The sequence below is a fragment of the Staurois parvus genome, unplaced genomic scaffold (assembly GCF_062004578.1).
Source record: "Staurois parvus isolate SC_StPar_1 unplaced genomic scaffold, SC_StPar_1.0 ptg001437l, whole genome shotgun sequence".
Classification (NCBI taxonomy): domain Eukaryota; kingdom Metazoa; phylum Chordata; class Amphibia; order Anura; family Ranidae; genus Staurois; species Staurois parvus.
In genome coordinates this window covers 522,501-546,018 of record NW_028319233.1, presented here as the reverse complement: position 1 = coordinate 546,018, position 23,518 = coordinate 522,501, and the positions used below count along the sequence as shown (strand labels likewise).

Genomic DNA, 23,518 nt, shown 5'->3' with positions numbered 1-23,518 from the left:
GACCAAAAACTCTCCCCTTTCATCAAGGCTTTAGCTAAAAGAAGAAACTAGAATGGACTCAAAATAGGGATTTCCTGTGTGAATCTGTGTAGAGAAAATAATTGCTGGACCAGGAGGGTTACTGGCCAGTAGCATTTGCGTAAGCACCTTTGGAAAGTCCTATTTTGAGTCTTTTCAAATTTCCTATTTTTTTGAAGTCCTGATGAAAGGTGTGTTTTTGGCACCCAAATTGTGTTGGATGTTTTTTTTACTGCAAACCAGTAAGTTAATGAGGCTTGGCGGAGCGCCAAAAGGAAGGAGCTTCCATTGGTGCATGTTTTTTTTTTCAGGCAGGACAGAAGACATCCCCAATGAAGGCCTTATATCCTAACAATGCTGCCTGGGCAGGGAGAGAATACAAGTAAATAATTAGAAAATCAGTGATCATTAAGGCTGCTTTATTAGAACCATATATGCGTGGAGATTCAGATCATTACAATTGACCATTGGTGACCGTCTTTCGTACAATCAGTTCTTGGTACCTGGTTGTTACCCATTGGTGGCTAGCCCTAGAAGCAACCTAACGTGAGCCAATGAGCTCTCTGAATGCTTTTTGTCTACACTATTTGTATGACATCCCAGCACTTTTTGGATGCTTTTTCTTCTCCCCTGCTTGAGGTTAGTGTTGATAAAACTGTCACATGATTAAACAATGTCATGAGTAAAACTAAAAGCTTTGTTCACAAACTGTTTCCTCTCTCCTCCAGCAGCCCTGAGGTCAGGCAGTGGATAGGAAAACTTCCATGGGGGCCTCACAGCCTGACGCTAGGCTGACGTGAATGCTCCAACAGAGGATACAAGTGAATAACTGCACACACACCCATTCCTGAGAGGTGTTGTTGCTCTAAAAGGGAGAGAATACAAGTGAATAACCCCACACACATTCATTACTTATAAGTATTGTTGCTCCAACAGGGAGAGAATACAGGTCAATAATCACACATTCCTGAGAGATATTGTTGCTCCAACAGGGAGAGAATACAGGTGAATAACTGCACACACACCCATTCCTGAGAGGTGTTGCTGATCCAACAGGGAGAGAATACAGGTGAATAACTGCACACGCACCCATTCCAGAGAGGTGTTGTTGCTCCACCAGGGAGAGAATACAGGTCAATAACTGCACACACACCCAATCCTGAGAAGTATTGTTGCTTTGGAAGGGAGAGAATACAGGTCAATAACCACACACACATTCCTGTGCTGTATTGTTGCTCCAACAGGGAGAGAATACAGGTGAATAACTGCACACACACCCATTCCTGAGAGGTGTCGTTGTTCCACCAGGGAGAGAATACAGGTCAATAACTGCACACACACCCAATCCTGAGAGGTATTGTTGCTCTGAAAGGAGACAATACAAGTGAATAATTGCACATACACACATTTCTGAGAGGTATTGTTGCTCTGGAAGGGAGAGATAACAAGTGAACAACCACACACACTCATCCCTTAGAGGTATTGTTGATCCAACTGGGAGAGAAGAGAATACCAGTGATCAACTGCACACACATCCATTCCTGAGAGGTACTGGTGCTTTAAAAGGGAGAGAATACAAGTGAATAACCCCCCACACACTCATTCCTGAGAGGTATTGTTACCCCAACAGGGAGAGAATACAAGTAAATAACCATACACATACCCATTCCTGAGAGGTATTGTTGCTCCAACAGGGAGAGAATATAGGTAAATAACTACACACACATACCCATTCCTAAGAGGTATTTTTGCTCTGTAAGGGAGAGAATACAGGTGAGTAACTGCACACACTCCCATTCCTGAGATGTATCATTGCTCTGACCGGAGAGAATACAAGTGAATAACTGCACAAACACCCATTCCTGAGAGGTGTTGTTGCTCCAACAGGAAGAGAATAACGGTGAATAACTGCACACACACATACCCATTCTTGAGAGGTATTGTTGCTCTGGAAGGGAGAGAATACACGTGAACAACCACACACACTCATCCCTTTGCGGTATTGTTGCTCCAACAGAGAGAGAATACCAGCAAATTACTGCACCCACATCCATTCCTGAGAGGTGTTGTTGCTCCAACAGGGAGAGAATACAGGTGAATAACTGCATACGCACCCATTCCTGAGAGGTATTACTGTTCTGGAAGGGAGAGATAACAAGTGAACAACCACGCACACTCATCCCTTAGAGGTATTGTTGCTCCAACAGGGAGAGAATACCAGTGAATAACTGCACACACACTTATTCCTGAGAGGTATTGCTGCTCTGAAAGGGAGAGAATACAAGAGAGCAATAACACATCTCAGGAAGGGGTGTGTGTTCAGTTATTCACTTGTATTCTCTCCTTGCCAGAGCAACAATACCTCTCAGCAATGGGTGTTTGTTCAGGTATTCAGACAGGGAAAGTGAATACAAGAGAATATCTGCACACACACCAGTTCCTGAGAGGTGTTGTTGCTCCAACAGGGAGAGAATACAGGTGAATAACTGCACACACACACCCGTTCCTGAGAGGTGTTGTTGCTCCAACAGGGAGAGAATACAAGTGAATAACTGCACACACACCCATTCCTGAGAGGTGTTGTTGCTCCAACAGGGAGAGAATACAGGTGAATAACTGCACACACACATACCCATTCCTGAGAGGTATTGTTGCTCCAGAAGGGAGAGAATACAAGTGAACAACCACACACACTCATCCCTTTGCGGTATCATTGCTCCAACAGGGAGAGAACACCAGCGAAAAACTGCAAACACACCCTGAGAGGTATTGCTGCTCTGAAAGGGGGAGAATACAAGAGAGAAACAACACATCTCAGGAACGGATGTGTGTTCAGTTATTCACTTGTATTCTCTCCTTGCCAGAGCAACAATACCTCTCAGCAATGGGTGTGTGTTCAGGTATTCAGACAGGGAGAGTGAATACAAGAGAATATCTGAACACACACCCATTATTGAGAAGTATGGTTGCTCTGAGAAGGAGAGAATACAAGTGAATAACTGAACACACACCCGTTCCGGAGATGTGTTGTTGAGCTCTCTTATTCTCTCCCTGTCAGAGCAGCAATATCTCTCAGGGTGTGTTTGCAGTTTTTCACTGGTATTCTTTCCCTGTTGGAGCAACAATACCTCTAAGGGATGAGTGTGTGTGGTCGTTCACTTGTTATCTCTCCCTTCCAGAGCAACAATACCTCTCAGGTATGTGTGTGTGTGCATTTATTCACTTGTAATCTCTCCTTTCAGAGCAACAATACCTCTCAGCAATGGGTGTGTGTTCAGGTATTCAAACAGGGAGAGTAAATACAAGAGAATATCTGAACACACACCCATTCCTGAGAAGTATGGTTGCTCTGAACGGAGAGAATGCAAGTGAATAACTGAACACACACCCGTTCCTGAGATGTATTGTTGATCTCTTGTATTCTCTCCCTTTCAGAGCAGCAAAACCTCTCAGGGTGTGTTTGCAGTTTTTCACTGGTATTCTCTCCCTGTTGGAGCAACAATGCCTCTAAGGAATGAGTGTGTGTGGTCGTTCACTTGTTATCTCTCCCTTCCAGAGCAACAATACCTCTCAGGAATGTGTGTGTGTGCAGTTATTCACTTGTATTCTCTCCATTCATAGCAACAATACCTCTCAGCAATGGGTGTGTGTTCAGGTATTCAGACAGGGAGAGTGAATACAAGAGAATATCTGAATGCACACCCATTCCAGAGAGGTATGGTTGCTCTGAACGGAGAGAATACAAGTGAATAACTGAACACACACCTGTTCCTGAGATGTGTTGTTGATCTCTTGTATTCTCTCCCTTTCAGAGCAGCAATACCTCTCAGGGTGTGTTTGCAGTTTTTCACTGGTATTCTTTCCCTGTTGGAGCAACAATGCCTCTAAGGAATGAGTGTGTGTGGTCGTTCACTTGTTATCTCTCCCTTCCAGAGCAACAATACCTCTCAGGAATGTGTGTGTGTGCAGTTATTCACTTGTATTCTCTCCATTCATAGCAACAATACCTCTCAGCAATGGGTGTGTGTTCAGGTATTCAGACAGGGAGAGTGAATACAAGAGAATATCTGAATGCACACCCATTCCAGAGAGGTATGGTTGCTCTGAACGGAGAGAATACAAGTGAATAACTGAACACACACCTGTTCCTGAGATGTGTTGTTGATCTCTTGTATTCTCTCCCTTTCAGAGCAGCAATACCTCTCAGGGTGTGTTTGCAGTTTTTCACTGGTATTCTTTCCCTGTTGGAGCAACAATACCTCTAAGGGATGAGTGTATGTTGTTGTTCACTTGTTATCTCTCCCTTCCAGAGCAACAATACCTCTCAGGAATGTGTGTGTGTGCAGTTATTCAGCTGTATTCTCTCCTTTCAGAGCAACAATACCTCTCAGCAATGGGTGTGTGTTCAGGTATTCAGACAGGGAGAGTGAATACAAGAGAATATCTGCACACACACCCGTTCCTGAGAGGTAAGGTTGCTCTGTTACAACAGATGAAGAGTGAATCCTGAGATTCTTAGAAATGCCCGTACCCGACCGGTTTTTATTAACAGAAAACAAAAGTACCATCCAAGGTTCCTGTCTTTTCTCGCAGGAAGGGATCTGTGTTCCCACAATTGAGTTCCCCTCATTAGCCATCCATGTGATGGTTGCCATGACAGGAAGGGAAGAGAAATGTCCTCTGTGTGGACATAGGGAGCATTTCACATATGAAGAAAAATCCAAATGCTGAAAAAGTTATTGAAGTTTATTGAAAAGCCTAATTTAAAGCCGGCCACAGACGGGTCGAAAATCGGCCGATTTTCGCATCGTTAGTGGGTTAATTGGTCGGACGTTTTTCAGGGTTTTTGCACATTTTTTTGAATCGGGCATGTTGGCAAATTTGCGGCCGATTTTGACGATCGGCCAATTTTCCCGGCAATGATGGGCAAAACAGCCGATCGTTTTACCGATAAAAAAAATGTGCATGAGCCGTGACCTGCAAGAAGAAGAAAAAGAAGAAAAAGCAGAAGAAGAAGAAAAAGCAGAAGAAGAAAAAGCAGAAGAAGAAAAATATGAAAGAGCAGAAAAAGAAGAAAGAAGAAGCAGAAGAAGAAGAAGAAGAAAAATAAAAAGAAGAAGAAAAAGAAGAAGAAAAGGAAGAAAAGAAGAAGAAAAAGCAGAAAAAGAAGAAGAAAAATAAGAAAGAGAAGGAGAAGAAGAAAAAGCAGAAGAAAAAGAAGAAGAAGAGGAGAAAAAGAAGAAAGAAGAAGCAGAAGAAGAAGAAGAAAAAGAAGAAGAAAAGGAAAGAGGAAAAAACAGAAGAAAAGAAGAAGAAAAGGAGTAGAAAACGAAGAAAAGCAGAAAAAGAAGCAGAAAAAGGAGAAAAAGAAGCAGAAAAATAAGAAGTAGAAAAAGAAGAAGAAGAAGCAGAAGAAAAAGAAGAAGGAGAAGAAAAAAGAAGAAGCAAGAGCAGAAGAAAAAAAGAAGAAAAAGCAGAAAAAGAAGAAGAAAAAGAAGAAAGAAGAGGCAGAAAAAGAAGCAGCAAAAGAAGAAGAAGCAGAAAAAGAAGAAGAAGCAAAAGAAGAAGCAGCAAAAGAAGAAGAAGCAGCAAAAGAAGAAGAAGCTAAAGAAGAAGAAGCAGAAAAAGAAGAAGAAGAAGCAGAAGAATAAGAAGAAGAAAAAGAAGAAGAAGAAAAAGAAGAATTCCAGTCCGCTATTATATTCTATATGAAACGTCTTGCGGTTACAACAATGTATATATTTGTATCCAAATAAAAACATCTGTATCTGAAATGGATACATTGTTGCAACCGCAAGACTTTTCATATAGAATATAATAGCGGACTGGAATTCTTAGGGACAGAAGTAATTATGGGGTTAAATGCCGGCCGTAGACGGGACGAAAATTGGCTGATTTTTTTACCGTTGGTGGTAACGTCGGTCAATCGAACGACTGATTTTTCTATTTTTTTTTAAAAAAACGGCCGGTTTTTGACCCGTCTATGGCCTGCTTTAGTCAAATCGTTTATATTGTTCTGGATGGAGCACGTAAGGGTTAGAGCCCAATGACAGGTTTCCGCTGCCACCTCACTTCCTCAGGACAGCACATAAGACAACATTTCTCCAACGGAGACACAAATACAAAAAGACAATTTGAGTAGAATAGGGAAGGGTTTCCAATTTTGGCCAGTTGTTTTTTTATTGCAATCTAAGCCTTCCTGTCCTGGTGACAACCGCTCCTCCTATTTCTTGTACAGGTGTCACGTGGACAGGAAATGAGACAAAATCTTTCCAATGGGGTCACAGACAGAAACTAAAACAGAATTTCTAACATTTCCACACAATATCTAAAAAAAAAAAAAAAAAAAAAAGCTGTGGTTGAAGTTAAGCTTTCATAGTTAGTAAATCTGACCATGAGCCAATATAATGACCTCCTGTCCTGACCTCTGACCATGTTCTGTTTTGGAAGGGGGTCCGTACGGATCTGTCGGGGTTGACCTTGCCTTTGAGATGATGCTGTGCAAGATATTCAGTGAAGATTTCATCCAGACGTTTAAGGTGAAGCGTCCAGCCGCTTGGGTGGACCTGATGATCGCATTTGAGGCCCGAAAGAGGACGGCTGCCCCGCAGAGGTCCAATCACCTGAACATCTCCCTCCCCTTCTCCTTCATTGACTTCTACCGCAGATATAAGGGGCACAATGTGGAGACAGCACTCCGGAAGAGCAGGTAATGCAGGAAGACAAGCTTGTGTCCAGGGGTGGACTGACAACTCATGGGGCCCCTGGGCAATAGGGGATCATGGGGCCCCTGTGTCATCGCCCACACCCAAAAAATCCTATGAAAAAGCCAATGAAAGGTACCAGGGGCATCTCATGGGCCCCCTACTGACCCGTGCCCGAGTGCTCGAATGGTCTTGTGTCATTTAAATGGCGGCCCATTTCTGTCGTATGGAAGATCTCAGCCAAGAAAGATCTAACCAAAAAGTCTAAGTGACTAACAGAAAGCCTATATATAAACTAACTATATACAATATGTACAACAATGGGGACCACAGATCAACAGGGTAACTGGAGATGCAGGAAATAAATAGGATGGGGGCATCAGGTACAAGGGGAGCAGAAATAAGGCAGCAGTGTACAGGATGAAGATCAGGAGCAGGATTGGCACTCGGTATCTGGCAGCAAAGAAAGGAAAACACTGACCTGAAGAGTACTAACTACTAAAGGATAAATACCCACCCAGCAGCCAGTATCAGGTGGAGACTGATTACTGGAAACATCTGCTGCTGGTAGACACCTACTGGTGGACACTGGAACTACAACCTTCCAAGGTGGGAAGCACAGTGCCACAAGCAGGTGATACAGGTCCTGACACAAGGATACCTTCATTGATAAACAAGATTTTGCAGTTGAAGTTACAGCATTCTGTAAAAGTCAAGTTACATAGTACTCCTCTGACTTCCTCAGCCTCCCTGTTAGTCATCTGATGTGATAGCCAACCAATAGTGAGGTACGGATAGGGGCAGAGCTGGGGCTCAAGTCAAATTTTACCATAAAAGTTGAGATTTGCTTATAACTTCATACAAAGAAATTTTTAGAATCCTCTAAAATTCATGTATGCATGCAGCAGGCAAATCAGCCAATGAGAACACGCATAAACGTTAAGTCCCCATCAAGTTTGTGAACACCTGACCATCACATCTATATGTGCCTGGTAGACATCTAATTCCAAAATTATGGGCATTAATATGGAGTTGCCCCCACCTTGGTGGACATACCAGCCTCTACTCCTTTGGGAAGGCTTTCTACAAGATTTTGGAGTATGATTGTGGGAATTTATGCCCATACAGCCACAGGAACATTTGTGAGATCTGGTACTGCCATTGGATGAGAAGACCTCCCCGTATTCCAATTCTGCCCTAAGGTGTTCAGTATTGTTGAGGTCAGGGTGATGTGTTCAGTAGGGTTGAGGTCAGGGTGATGTGTTCAGTAGGGTTGAGGTCAGGGCTCTGTGTTCAGTAGGGTTATGGTCAGTGCTCTGTGTTCAGTAGGATTGAGGTCAGGGCTCTGTGTTCAGTAGGGTTGGGTCAGGGCTCTGTGTTCAGTAGGGTTGAGGTCAGGGCTCTGTGTTCAGTAGGGTTGAGGTCAGGGCTCTGTGTTCAGTAGGGTTGAGGTCAGGGCTCTGTGTTCAGTAGGGTTGAGGTCAGGGCTCTGTGTTCAGTAGGGTTGAGGTCAGGGCTCTGTGTTCAGTAGGGTTGAGGCTAAGGCTCTGTGTTTAGTAGGGTTGAGGTCAGGGTTCTGTGTTTAGTAGGGGTTAAGGTCAGGGCTCTCTGTTCAGTAGGGTTTAGGTCAGGGCTCTGTGTTCGGTAGGGCTGAGGTCAGGGCTCTGTGTTCGGTAGGGCTGAGGTCAGGGCTCTGTGTTCGGTAGGGCTGAGGTCAGGGCTCTGTGTTCGGTACGGTTGAGGTCAGGGCTCTGTGTTCGGTAGGGCTGAGGTCAGGGCTCTGTGTTCGGTACGGTTGAGGTCAGGGCTCTGTGTTCGGTAGGGCTGAGATCAGGGCTCTGTGTTCGGTACGGTTGAGGTCAGGGCTCTGTGTTCGGTAGGGCTGAGGTCAGGGCTCTGTGTTCGGTACGGTTGAGGTCAGGGCTCTGTGTTCGGTAGGGTTGAGGTCAGGGCTCTGTGTTCGGTAGGGTTGAGGTCAGGGCTCTGTGTTCGGTAGGGTTGAGGTCAGGGCTCTGTGTTCGGTAGGGTTGAGGTCAGGGCTCTGTGTCCGGTAGGGTTGAGGTCAGGGCTCTGTGTTCGGTACGGTTGAGGTCAGGGCTCTCTGAAGACCACTTCAGTTCTTCCACACCAAACTCATTAAACTATGTCTTTATGGAGCTGGCTATGTACACAGGGGCACAGCATGCACAGGAAAGGACCTTTATAAAACTGTTACCACAAGGTTGGAAGAGGAAAATGGTCCAAAATGTCTGTGTGGTGTAGCATTTTACCCATCACTGGAAACCAGTGGTGTATTTACCACAAGGCAAACAAGGCATTTTTTCAGGGGGGCAGAACTGTCAGAAGAAGGGACACATGCGGCTTGGGGACCAGATAGAATCTGAGAGAGGCTGCGGGCTGCTTGACTCTCATTCCCGGGGATGTCCAGAGCTGTGAAGGTGAGCACATTTCTCTCTCTTGCTGGGAGGGGAATGGCCAGTGTATGGGGGCGATGGTAGTGGAAGGCTCTCTTGAGTGGGGGGCAGGGGTGTTGTTGATCAATGTCAGGCTCTCTCCCTAGGGGGCAAATTTTGTGTTGCCTAGGGCAGCACGAAACCTAAATACACCACTGCTGGAAACACTTGGACTCCATCATCTGGAGAGGTTTTTACATACTTTTGGTCGTATAGTTGGTGCAATAGTCAGGTGTCCACAAACTGATTGTAATCAGCAATTTTATCAGCTTATCTTTTTACTTCTGTATGGTGCTCTTCCCTAGTCAGGTACCAGATTTGTCTCTGTGGGAATTTAATTCGATCACATTGGTGTCCTCACAGAGTTCAGATCTTCCAGCCACTTAACAATTACCTACAACAGCTGATTTCCAGAACCTCTTGTAAGCAGATCACTCAATTATCGACCTACGAGTAATGAATATTCAGCTCCTGCCTCCTCGGCAATCACTCAGCACTGGCAAAGCGTCTGCCGGGAGCGATCGTTTTTCACTCTTACCCTATCTGATGACCGCGTATCGATCCAGCAATCCCTATTGACAAGGTGATCTCTGAGCCGTCTGTGAAGACTTCATGAGTTCAGGAGCCCATCTATCACAGCGATATATCCCAGGGGCCCCGTAATAGGGTGGTTACATTAATGTGCATAACATATTTTAAATTATTGGCTATACTAATCAAATAAAATTTAGGGCCTACACTCAGAAGGGAAAACCCAAACAGTATACTGGATCTCTGCAACACGAGCATTTCCCCAGATTTGATCCAATTAAAGAGCTGCAACTACAGAAAAATACCCGTTGATCTGCCAGAAATGCACTCAGGTGGTGGGGCTGATAGCATTTTTATGGACTGAGTGGTGTCAGCCCTGCTCAGTCTTCTCTTGCTAAATTTCTTGGACCCACTGCAATACAATTAGCAGAATGGGCTACATGACAGGAGAGGTGAAAAGTCCCAAGAAAGAATTAAAAAGTAAGAGTATGTGCTGGAAGCCTTTAAGTGATTGGAGGTTGACAGTCAAGTGGTTGGGAGGAGCCACATGGGGGTCTGTGGAATAATGAGATGGTTACAAATTGTGGCACCCCATCTGGTGGTGTGGAATCAGTTGGCTTTACTGGGCTCGATCTCTTGGGAAGGCAGAAAATAGTCCATTTGGACCTGTCCTTTGAGCTAGTGGAGGCACATTGGATCACTTTCAGTTCTGTAGGTCTCGTTAATTCATGCAGTTTTCATCAATCTGAAATCTGAATATCCCAAATCTTGCCAGAAGTTGTGCCAGTACTGTGCATTCTAATAGATTGAGATTAGAGATGAGCGAATCGAACCAGGCGAACCGGAATTCGAGTCGAATTTCAGGAAATATTCGATTCGCGGCGAAACCGAAATTTTGCCTACTTCGGGTGCGCGAATCGAACATTTCCCGATCAGCCGGCAAAAGTGTCCCTGCAGTGAGCTCCGCTATTTCTGACAGTTCTCTGACAGAAGGAACACATGTTTAGCGGTTGAAACATTGTATCTATTAGTTTCCATTTAGGATACAGATGTTTCAACCACTGTTCATGTGAAGAAGCTGTGAGAGAACTGTCAGAAATAGAGGAACTCTGCACATACACTTTTTGCCGGCTTGGAATTATTCTTCTTTTCATCCTACTTCTTCTTCTTCTTCTTCTTCTTCTTCATCCTCATCCTCATCCTCTTCTTCTGAGGATGAGGATGAGGATGAAGAAGAAGAAGAAACAGTAGGATGAAAATAAGAATAATTCCAAGCCGGCAAAAAGTGTATGTGCAGAGTTCCTCTATTCTGCAGATACACTTAGAGGAGCTCTGCACATACACTTTTTGCCTGTTTGGAATTAATCTTATTTTCATCCTACTTCTTCTTCTTCTTCTTTATCCTCATCCTCAGAAGAAGAAGAAGAGGATGAAGAAGAAGAAGAAGAAGAAGAAGTAGGATGAAAATAAGAATAATTGCAAGCCGGCAAAAAGTGTATGTGCAGAGTTCCTCTATTCTGCAGATACACTTAGAGGAGCTCTGCAGATACACTTAGAGGAGCTCTGCACATACACTTTTTGCCGGCTTGGAATTAATCTTATTTTCATCCTACTTCTTCTTCTTCTTCTTCTTCTTCTTCTTCTTCATCCTCATCCTCATCCTCAGAAGAAGAAGAAGAGGATGAGAATGAAGAAGAAGAAGAAGAAGAAGAAGTAGGATGAAAATAAGAATAATTCCAAGCCGGCAAAAAGTGTATGTGCAGAGCTCCTCTAAGTGTATCTGCAGAGCTCCTCTAAGTGTATCTGCAGAATAGAGGAACTCTGCACATACACTTTTTGCCGGAAACCGCTGTATGGAGGGAATGTCCCAGAACTGTCATAAATAGTCTATTTCTGACAGTTCTGGGACATTCACTCCATACAGCTGTTTCAACCGCTGTATGGAGGGAATGTCATGGAACTGTCAGAAATAGACTATTAATGACAGTTCTGGGACTGTCCTTCCATACAGCGGTTGAAACATTGTATGTATTTGTTTCCATAAATGGATCCATTTATGGAAACAAATACATACAATGTTTCAACCGCTGTATGGAAGGACAGTCCCAGAACTGTCATTAATAGTCTATTTCTGACAGTTCCATGACATTCCCTCCATACAGCGGTTGAAACAGCTGTATGGAGTGAATGTCCCAGAACTGTCAGAAATAGACAGAAACTGTCACAGAACTGTCCTTCTTCTCATCCTTCTTCTCATCCTTCTTCTTCTCATCCTTCTTCTTCTCATCCTTCTCCTTCTTCTCATCCTTCTCCTTCTCCTTCTTCTCATCCTTCTCCTTCTTCTCATCCTTCTCCTTCTCCTTCTTCTCATCCTTCTCCTTCTCCTTCTTCTCATCCTTCTCCTTCTCCTTCTTCTCATCCTTCTCCTTCTCCTTCTTCTCATCCTTCTCCTTCTCCTTCTTCTCATCCTTCTCCTTCTCCTTCTTCTCATCCTTCTCCTTCTCCATCTTCTCATCCTTCTCCTTTTCCTTCTTCTCATCCTTCTCCTTCTGCTTCTCCTTCTCCTTCTTCTCATCCTTCTCCTTCTTCTCATCCTTCTCCTTCTTCTCATCCTTCTCCTTCTCCTTCTTCTCATCCTTCTCCTTCTTCTCATCCTTCTCCTTCTTCTCATCCTTCTCCTCATCCTTCTCCTTCTTCTCATCCTTCTCCTTCTTCTCATCCTTCTCCTTCTTCTCATCCTTCTCCTTCTCCATCTTCTCATCCTTCTCCTTCTCCTTCTTCTCATCCTTCTCCTTCTCCTTCTTCTCATCCTTCTCCTTCTCATCCTTCTCTTTCTTCTCATCCTTCTCCTTCTTCTCATCCTTCTCCTTCTTCTCATCCTTCTTCTCCTCATCCTTCTCCTTCTTCTCATCCTTCTTCTCCTCATCCTTCTCCTTCTTCTCATCCTTCTCCTTCTTCTCATCCTTCTCCTTCTCATCCTTCTCCTTCTCCTTCTTCTCATCCTTCTCCTTCTCCTTCTTCTCATCCTTCTCCTTCTCCTTCTTCTCATCCTTCTCCTTCTCTTTCCTCATCTCCAAGGGCATTTAAATTAAAGGTACAGTGTTCTGCACTAATTTAAAGGCTCTCTGAAGCCTAGAAACCCTTTTTATAAGTCATCTTCGTAGCGAAGAAATTCGCATCGAATCGAATTTCACACTGGAATTCGCCGAATCAGCCGAATCGAATTTTTGAGAAATTCGCTCATCTCTAATTGAGATCTTCAGCTTTCCCAAGATATCACCCCCAACGATGTCACCCTCCCCTATGCAAGCCCACCAGAAGATGGGATGTAGGGTATTTTTTTTTTATTTTCTTGGAATTGTTTTGTATTACTTTATATAGCATTTTCAAATCAGAGGTTTATTGTAGTTATCTTCATAAAAAAAATCTATGTTTCTACTATACAATATGTATGTAATAGGTAATAGCATGACAAAGGATTCCTGGAGCACTAGGGGTTAACTATGGGTTGTCTGGGGGAGACTTGAAACAATAACCCCCTCCCCACCTCTCCAACCTAAACAATAACCCCCCTTCCCACCTCTCCACCCTAAACAATAACCCCCTCCCCACCTCTCCACCCTAAACAATAACCCCCCTCCCCACCTCTCCACCCTAAACAATAACCCCCCTCCCCACCTGTCCAACCTAAACAATAACCCCCCTCCCCACCTCTCCAACCTAAACAATAACCCCCTCCCCACCTCTCCAACCTAAACAATAACCCCCTTCCCACCTCTCCACCCTAAACAATAACCCCCTCCCCACCTCTCCACCCTAAACAATAACCCCCCTCCCCACCTCTCCACCCTAAACAATAACCCCCCTCCCCACCTCTCCACCCTAAACAATAACCCCCCTCCCCACCTGTCCAACCTAAACAATAACCCCCTCCCCACCTCTCCAACCTAAACAATAACCCCCTTCCCACCTCTCCACCCTAAACAATAACCCCCTCCCCACCTCTCCACCCTAAACAATAACCCCCCTCCCCACCTCTCCAACCTAAACAATAACCCCCTCCCCACCTCTCCAACCTAAACAATAACCCCCTCCCCACCTCTCCAACCTAAAAAACAATAACCACCTCTCCACCCTAAACAATAACTCCCTCCCCACCTCTCCACCCTAAACAATAACCCCCCTCCCCACCTCTCCACCCTTAACAATAACCCCCCTCCCCACCTCTCCACCCTAAAGAATAACTCCCTCCCCACCTCTCCACCCTAAACAATAACCCCCCTCCCCACCTCTCCAACCTCTCCAACCTAAACAATAATCCCCTCCCTACCTTTCCAGCCTAAATAATAACCGCCTTCCCCACCTCTCCAGCCTAAACAAAAGGCAACAACAACAGACCCCTCCCTCAATAGTAGATCCCTCCTAGCAACAATTGACCTCCCAGCAACAATAGATCTCCCAGCAGCCAGCATTAATAGCCCTCCAGCAGCCAGCAACAATAGACCCCTCCCTCAACAGTAGAGCCCTCCCAGCAACAATAGATCTCCCAGCAGCCAGCATCAATAGCCCTCCAGCAGCCAGCAACAACAGATCCCTCCCTCAACAGTAGATCCCTCCTAGCAACAATTAACCTCCCAGCAACAATAGATCTCCCAGCAGCCAGCATCAATAGCCCTCTAGCAGCCAGCATCAACAGATCCCTCCCTCAACAGTAGATCCCTCCTAGCAACAATTGACCTCCCAGCAACAATAGATCTCCCAGCAGCCAGCATCAATAGCCCTCCAGCAGCCAGCAAGAACAGACAACTCCCTCAACAGTAGATCCCTCCTAGAAACAATTCATCTCCCAGCAACAATAGATCTCCCAGCAGCCAGCATCAATAGCCCTCCAGCAGCCAGCAACAACAGACCCCTCCCTCAACAGTAGATCCCTCCTAGCTGCAATTAACCTCCCAGCAACAATAGATCCTCCAGCAGTCCGCATTAATAGACCCTCCAGCGCAGTGAAGTAGCTGGTCCTCCCGATACCAGGACAGTAAGAATGATGTTCCATCCCTGCCGTGCAATAATCACATACTTGTGTCTTTGTCGTAGTGTGAACTTCGTGAAGTGGTCATCACAGGGGATGCTGCGAATGTCCTCTGAAGCCATGAATGAACTCTTCCAGCCCACCATCCAGCAGATCGTCCAGCACATAGGTATGGAGAGTCCAAAGGCTGAGTCACAATGGAAGCCTTGTAGCACAGACAGTACACGGTTCATCCGGCAATTCATAGCTGGGTACAGAGTTGCTGCTGCAAGTGACTGTGGGGTACAAACACAACCTACTGCCCCTTTCACCATAGAGATGGACAAAAAATAGGGGGTCAGTTAATTAAAAATAATTGCTGTGTGAATTCTTTAGGATTTGCACAGCCATCATGAATAATCCCCTTAGTGTGTTAAATATGTATTTTCATGGTTCGTCCGCTCCATCTAGTGGCCATTATGCAGAATTTTCCTGGAACATCCCATATTATGGCCACTAGATGGAGCTGGCAATCACAGGAGATACACATATTAGACGCATTACGGCGATTATTCATGATGGCTGTACAAATGCTGAGGCATTCACACCGAGAATAAATAGACCACAACGTGTACAAGGACACCGCAATGATTGTTGACCAAGGTGAACATGGTGTGTATGTACAATTGTTTTTTGGGGGGGAGGAATATTTTACCACTGCAAGGTTTTTCAGAGCTCTTTTAGAAATATTTCCACCTTAAAACTAACCTTTGGGGACCTGAAATCTTTACCCTTGCAACGGGGTTCCCCAGCACTGGAAGAGTTCAGTGCTCATTTTCTCCCAGGGTACCGGGATAAAAGATTTCTTTACTTACCCCATATCACTCTCTCCCCCTTCCCCAATTGACAGCCGGCACTCACCTATCTTCTCCGATGCTCCAGGTTGTGGGTGGCCCTCAGCATCCTCACGTACAATGTAGCACTGCTGGTCCTGCATTGAACGTGAGGACTATAGGTATGCAACCAACGGACAGAGCACCAAAGAGAAGAGGCTTCAGGGTCATGTGGAAGGAGGAGCCAATGGGAGCAAAGAATAAGGTAAGTAAATGTACTACCCTTCAAAATCTCGTGTAAGGTGTTCCCAGAAGAGGGAAGGCTGTTATAGCAGCAAAGGGGTTTCATGGACATGGTTTTGGATTGGGATGTCCAATAAGCTCATAGAGGTGGCCAAATGTTTGGACACCTCTATGAGCTTGTTGGATTGGGATGTCCAACAAGCTCATAGAGGTGGCCAAATGTTTGGACACCTCTATGAGCTTGTTGGATCGGGATGTCCAACAAGCTCATAGAGGTGGCCAAACGTTTGGACACCTCTATGAGCTTGTTGGATCGGGATGTCCAGCAAGCTCATAGAGGTGGCCAAACGTTTGGACACCTCTATGAGCTTGTTGGATCGGGATGTCCAACAAGCTCATAGAGGTGTCCAAACGTTTGGCCAAAGTATATTTCCAGAGGCAATACACTGCTGAGTCAGGGAGGTGGAGAGTCGTATTTCCAGGGTTAGGGTTGATAGACCTCTTCCATCCCCGGAACATTTTATCTGCTGCTTCACGTGCCTTATTGCAGCATTTGAAGAGTTGTGAATTTTTCTCGTTTGCCCATCTTTCTTCTTGTTGATTTTTTCCATCAGGGGCTCAGACAGTCATTTTATCAGCGTGCGCTGCACATGAATAGTGTTACTCCATTGTGTCCTGAGAGATATCCCAGCATGATTCATCACTGAGCCATGATTCACCCGCAGGAGATGTAACAGATACGGATTATTCACTGGCATACGGTCTAAGCGATATTAATAATGTATGGGGCAACCCTGAGAGCGAGAGAAAAACATCTGCAAGAATTATAGCACAGCTCCGAAGGGATCTTCTGCGAGGCGAGAGCTTCATATCCGTTGTCTGCCGTTCTGAATAATAAAGGCCACAGTCCATCCAAAACTGATATTCCACTATTGGGTAGATGCTGGAGAGTTAAACTATTCATGGGTTTCTTCTATCTCTCAGTGACACCATTGGTGAGATTTCAAACTCATCATTTAATTTCTGGTCTGCAAACCGTTAGGAGGTTTTAACATCGTTTGAATTTTTAATTCATTTTATATTGTTGGAAAAAAAAACCATAAAAATAGGAAAAGACCTTACGAAATTAGTGGGAGGAGAGCCAGGGAACATCAAAAATACACTATGGGGTACCTGTAGAAAGCAGCAATATGGCAGTACCATGGATTTCGGAAATCCGAAGCTGGTGAAGCCCAATAATAAAGAATAGGAGCAGGGGCAGACTGACCATTTGGAAACTCGGGCTCTGCCTAAGGGCCCGAGGTCAGTAGGGGCCCCATGAGATGCCCCTGGTACCTTTTTCATAAGCTTTTTTGAGTTTGGGCAAGGACACAGGGGCCCCATGATCCCCTATTGCCCGGGGGAGGCCCATGAGTTGTCAGTCCACCCCTGAATAGGAGTCTTGTCTAATGAATATAAGAACCTGTCAAAGTCATATGACTTGTTCCCCTCCAATCCTGGAGCTCTCTCTGCAGCGGTAAGTAGAAAATATTCCATGGGGCACCGCAGGCTCCACACCACAGTCTGTATATCATGAATGGGCTGTAAAATGCAGGCCATAGTGTGCCTCACCTAGGGGAGATTGGATAGTAATTTCCACTCTCTGTAATAACTTGTCCCCTATATAGGCAGAAGATTGGTGGACACCTGACCATCACATCTATATCAGCTTGTTGGGCATCTCATTCCAAAAGCCAATACTATGGAGTTTCCTCCTCTACCTTTGCAGCTATGCCAGCTGTCACTCCTCTAGAAAGGCTTTTCCCAAGATTTTGGAGGGTGTCTGTGGAAATTTGTGTCTATTCAACCAAGTATGTGAGAGGTCAGGTACTGATGTTGGATGAGAACACCTGTGTCAGGAGCCAAGTCTGAACCTGTAACCTCTGCTCTATCTGGCATCACCTCTTCTTGCTGAGCCACCTGGAATGCTGGACAGCTTCCTGGGCAATTCCTTGATCTTGCCTTGAACCTTCTTTCTCTTAAACCTTGAAATCTTTGCTTCCCCCCATGAACTTCCTATTAAAGCTATGTCTTTGCACTTCCTGTTTGCCCAATTAATGTGTTCTCTCCAGCCAATATCTCACTCTTGTCATTCCTGCTGCTGTCCGTATCTTCGCTACCACTTAATACCTACCTTTGGATTGTTCCTCAACTAGAGTCGACTCATCCCTTTAAAACAGAACACATATTAATTACACAGGTTCTGTGGCTGATTAAGGTGGTAATTAACCTCAGTGCCTTATCTGCATTAAATTAGCCTCAGAAACTGTGTAATTAATATGTGCTCAGTATTAAAGGGATGAGGTGGCACCTCTATCCTTGACTACGCTTCTACTTGATCTCTAACTGTTATATCTGCTACTGGACCCTGGTCTGCTCACCTCCTGGTGCGGTGATCCTGAGAACTGCAACCTGGTACTAACATGCAGCAAAAAACATCTCCACCATCAGGAGCTCTGGTGAATATTGGGTAGTTGTTAGAACCTGCATCTCAGGTGAGCCTCCATCATCCACAAGGGTGATCTGCTTGTATACTTAGCCTGCTGGTTGGTGGGCGTATCTCTACTGCTATAGCTTCTGGTCTCCGAGCCTGACCCCTGACCGTGACAGCCTGGCTCACAAACAGTGTTCCAATTCATGCCAGAGATGTTCAGTAGGGGTGTGGTCAAGGCTTTTTGCAGGCCACTTACTCCTCTGCGAAGGACTTCCTCAAGATTTTGGAGTCTGTGGAAATTTGAGCTTATTCAGCCAAAAGAACACTTGTGGGATCAGATAGATGGACTTGAACTTCTAGCTCACAACTGGCATTCCAATTCATCCCAGAGGTATCCAGTAGGGTTGCAGTCAAGGCTCTGTGCAGGCCACTCACTCCTCTAGAAAGGCTTTCCACAAAAGTTTGGAGTGTGTCTGTGGACATTTGTGCCCCTTCAGTCATATCAACACTTGTAAGGTCAGGTAGTCAGCTCACAGCTGGTATTCCAATTCATCCCAGAGGTGTCCAGTATGGTTGAGGCCAAGGCTCTGTGCAGGTCACTTGTTCCTCTGGGAAGGCTTTCCACAAGATTTTGGAAAGTATCTTTCGGAATTTCTGCACATTCAGTAATAACAATACTTGTGAGTTCAGGCAGTTGGATTAGAAGACCTAACTCACAGCTGGTATGCCAGTTCATCCCAGAGGTGCTCAGTAGGGTTGAGGTCAGGGCTTTGTGCAGGACACTCAGTTTCCTCTACAACAAACTTTTCAAACCATGTATATATAATAGGAGGGAAAAGCTGTTTGTATTTATGCAATAGTTACAACATGCTTATACTTCTTTTCTGCAGGTGACCTCATGAACAAGCCAGAGGTAAAAGGCATCAAGTACCTGTTCCTGGTGGGTGGTTTTGCAGAGTCACCGATGCTTCAGAATGCTGTCCAGACTGCCTTCAGCGAGATCTGCCGGGTCATCATCCCACAAGACGTTGGCCTGACCATCCTCAAAGGCGCAGTACTATTTGGTCTAGACCCAACTATAGTGAGAGTGCGACGTTCACCCCTAACCTACGGTGTTGGAGTCCTTAATAAGTTTGTTGAGGGGAAGCATCCACAGGAGAAACTCCTGGTGAAAGATGGGAAGAACTGGTGCACGGACATCTTCGACAAGTTTGTCTCGGTGGACCAATCGGTGGCACTCGGTGACATCGTTCAGAGGAGCTACTGCCCGGCCCGCCTCGGGCAACGTAAGATTATCATCAACATCTACTGCTCCTCCACCGATGATGTGGTCTATATCACCGATCCTGGAGTCAGGAAGTGTGGCACCATCAACCTGGACTTACCAGACATCAGTGATGCCAAAACATTTCGGCGAGAGATTAAAGCAAGTATGCAGTTTGGAGACACAGAGATCAAAGTCACCGCCATGGATGTGAAGACCTCAAAAACTGTCCGAGCCGCCATTGACTTCCTGTCCAACTGATGGACCAAGTCTCATCTCATTGAGACAATAACTCCAAGCACTTAATGATATATAAATCTCTGGACTGTGGATATCAGAAATACAGAGTATGACTGCAATCCAATATAGACTTTTTTTTTTTAATATGTTGCATTTTTGAAATACCACAGGAACTGACTCATTGAACAGTCAGTCCACCCAAATGGATATCTCCATTATGGCAGGATGCCATCTGGTTGATTCACCTAGTAGCTTTTCCTGCTTCTTGAAAGATTCTGGTCATGCGATTTCTGTTTTCAAAGCATACTGTATGGTGGAGCTGAGAACCCAGATTCAGTGTAGGAATGAGCAGGAGATCTTGACGAATTTGAATTTGCAACTGAAACACAATTTGTATTCTCTGAAATGTCAACAAAATGAGCCTCTAATTTCACCATGTTGCCCTGCAAAAAAAAACAAAACACATTACCCATTGTGGTGTGACGTGGCTTTGCTCGCAAACAAAACCACATCAGAAGCCATCATTGTGTGACGTGGCTTTGTTAATAAACAAAGTCATGCAACCACCATGTTAATGCCAAGATGGTGATCAGTGGCTCTCTTCACAGCTGCTACTGTATATTTTTAATAAGACAAGACCAGGATAGTCCACCTGCCACAAACCAGGCTTGTAGGGTGGTAGACCAAGAGGGCACAAGCGTTCCTGCTCCTTTTCACACTTGCTGTGAGAGTACCAGCCTGTATTTCTAGTGGTCAAATATCAACAAAGGGAAGACCGACGTCGTATTGATTCCTTTGGTTTTGGAATGGGCTCAGGGGAGAGGGCTGCGTGACTATTTATACATTTTGTGAAAGAAATTTTAAAATAAACAATGGGTTGACCATTGTGGACAATGGAAGGAGCTTGCCATTAGCATTTTGGATCCTCTGCCACCCAGAAAGATGGCACACATAGTTGACCTCCAGCCTTACCTTCATTCTTCCACAGTTGTACCGGCTCCTCTCCTGGACTGAAATGGCTGACTCTGATTTCACCGCACACTGTGAGCTCCTCACAATGTGCATTAGAGGCTGCAGCAAGTCAGATAGAGCCTGCCTCATTTTCTCAATCACATCTGCATAAGACAATATTCCCTGCTATTCAGCACTGATAGCCAGCAAGGAACCCAAGGGAAACCTGAGTCTAACCCAGGGGCGGACTGACCATTTGGAAACTCGGGCACTGCCCGAGGGCCCGGGGTCAGTAGGGGGCCCCATGAGATGCCCCTGGTACCTTTTTTATAGTCTTTTTTGAGTTTGGGCAAGGACACAGGGGCCCCATGATCCTCTATTGCCCAGGGGCCCCATGAGTTGTCAGTCCGCCCCTGGTCTAACCTTTAAAAATAAGCAGAGTTCTCCGCTGCATACATTTGCAATTATAGGTGAGATGCTGATGTAGCGTTCACCCCTTAAAGGGCCTGCTGGTTTGATCCCAAGGTTCTTTCCCCAGTAGGTACACTAGCAGCCCGGCACACAGTCCCAGTCACTCCTCCGACTCAATGACCAATCTAAGGATATTCTTTTTTTATGCTTTATTGGAAAACTTGAACTTGGATGGGAGCAGGGTAACCTCGGGGTACTCCAAGAACATTAAGTAGTAACTTCAGGACACCTATCTTCCTCCTAGAGCACAGGGGTCAAACTGGCGGCCCTCCAGCTGTTGCCAAACTACAAGTCCCATGAGGCATTGCAAGATTGACAGTTACAAGCATGACTCCCAAAGGCAGAAGCATGATGGGACTTGTAGTTTCACAACAGCTGGAGGGCCGCCAGTTTGACACCCCTGTCCTAGAGGTTCTGAGCACAGTCCTTGCAGCAGCAAATAGTGGGCTGAGCTACATGGGGACACCATGAACAATGTGCACTTTTAAGAACAAGCTGACTCTAATGCAAGAGGGATAGCAGCACACTAGTCAGCACTCAGTAATGTCCTAGGACAGTTGGATGCCTCCTTCCAATATCTGTCAGACATGTCTACTGTGAATTCTTCAGACCAGATCCCCAAAAGAAGTCCCTCCGTCAGCTCCAGCAATGTTCAGTAGAATAACCCACCTTCACCAGCTAGCATAGGTAGGACCTCAATGAGCAGTAACAGCATATCAGGCTTGTCCAGAAGGGCAGCAGCCCTTCAGGCTGGTGATCCCCACCATCTGGACAAGAAGATTCTGTTCCATGCCTTAACTATTTATGCCCCTTCCCAGCCATCATCTAGGCATCCTTCCCTGGGGATTGGCTGGGACTGCATAAATATTCAGCTGCTGATTTGACTCTCCCAGCTCACCGCTTTACAGAACTGTCCAGAAAGCAGGAGGAAGCAGTCCAGCCACAACCAGTGAGACACATAACAGCCCAAAATAATCACAAGCTGCTCAACTGATTGCAGTGAATGCCGTGTTTGGGATAGCACGCAAGGCAAGCATGAACCGGGCACATATGGAGGGATGATGGGAATGCTGTGTTTGGGATAGCACCCAAGGCAAACATGGCCTGGACACAACTGGAGGGCTGCCAGGAATACCATCTTTGGGATAGCAACCAAGGCAAGCATGACCCAGGCACATCTTGAGGGCTGCTGGGAATGCCAGGTTTGGGATAGCACTCAAGGCAAGCATGGCCTGGACACAACTGGAGGGCTGCCAGGAATGCCGTGTTTGGGATAGCACCCAAGGCAAGCATGACCCAGGCACATCTTGAGGGCTGCTGGGAATGCCGTTTTTGGGATAGCAAGCAAGGCAAGCATGGCCTGGACACAACTGGAGGGCTGCCAGGAATGCCGTCTTTGGGATAGCACCCAAGGCAAGCATAGCCTGGATATATCTTGAGGGATGTCAGGAATGCTGTGTTTGGGATAGCACCCAAGGCAAGCATGGCCTGGACACATATGGAGGGATGATGTGAATGCCGTGTTTGGGATAGCACCCAAGTAAAGCATGGCCTGGACACATCTGGAGGGATGATGGGAATGCCGTGTTTGGGATAGCACCCAAGGCAAGCATGGCCTGGACACATCTGGAGGGATGATGGGAATGCCGTGTTTGGGATAGCGCCCAAGGCAAGCATGGCCTGGACACATCTGGAGGGATGATGGGAATGCCGTGTTTGGGATAGCGCCCAAGGCAAGCATGGCCTGGACACATCTGGAGGGATGATGGGAATGCCGTGTTTGGGATAGCACCCAAGGCAAGCATGGCCTGGACACATCTGGAGGGATGATGGGAATGCCGTGTTTGGGATAGCACCCAAGGCAAGCATGGCTCAGGCACATCTGGAGGGCTGCCGGGAATGCAATGCTTGGGATAGCACCCAAGGCAAGCATGGCTCGGGCACATCTGGAGGGATCCCGGGGATGCCATGTTTGCAACAGTACCAGCGGCACATGCAGGGACTCTCGCTAGCGCCACCCAAACATGTGCTGCATGGCCAAATTTAGAGGAGTGCTGTGGAGGGCCACCCCCCCCCCAGATTTCAGTTGTACCCCCACAGCCCCCACCCACAACCTCCCCTCTACCCCTGACACAGTGCCCAGCCGTCTCCTACCTTTGCACTGTTCACACACATCCTGAGCACAGAACACAATAAAATTCGATCATCTGCCCAACGTTTTCTGCTCATCCTTATTGTTAGTGATTTTTATGTGCGGCCCAAACACTTCCTCTTCTTCCAATGTGACCCAAGAGAGTCGAAACATAAACACCCTATACAGTCACCGCCA

General features: G+C 45.9%; 1 protein-coding gene across 2 annotated transcripts in view; it reads left to right on the top strand.

Moving 5' to 3' along the window:
• HSPA12B (heat shock protein family A (Hsp70) member 12B) overlaps positions 1-23,404 on the top strand; it is a 103,935-nt gene extending 80,531 nt beyond the window's left edge. For both annotated transcript variants that reach the window (XM_089662207.1, XM_089662208.1), the window contains exons 11-13: positions 6,469-6,727; positions 14,801-14,904; positions 19,154-23,404. In XM_089662207.1, the coding sequence (XP_089518333.1) occupies positions 6,469-6,727; positions 14,801-14,904; positions 19,154-19,788 (998 nt within the window). In that variant the 3' untranslated portion in view covers positions 19,789-23,404. The remainder of the gene's footprint in view (positions 1-6,468; positions 6,728-14,800; positions 14,905-19,153) is intronic.
• Positions 23,405-23,518: the final 114 nt, after the last annotated feature.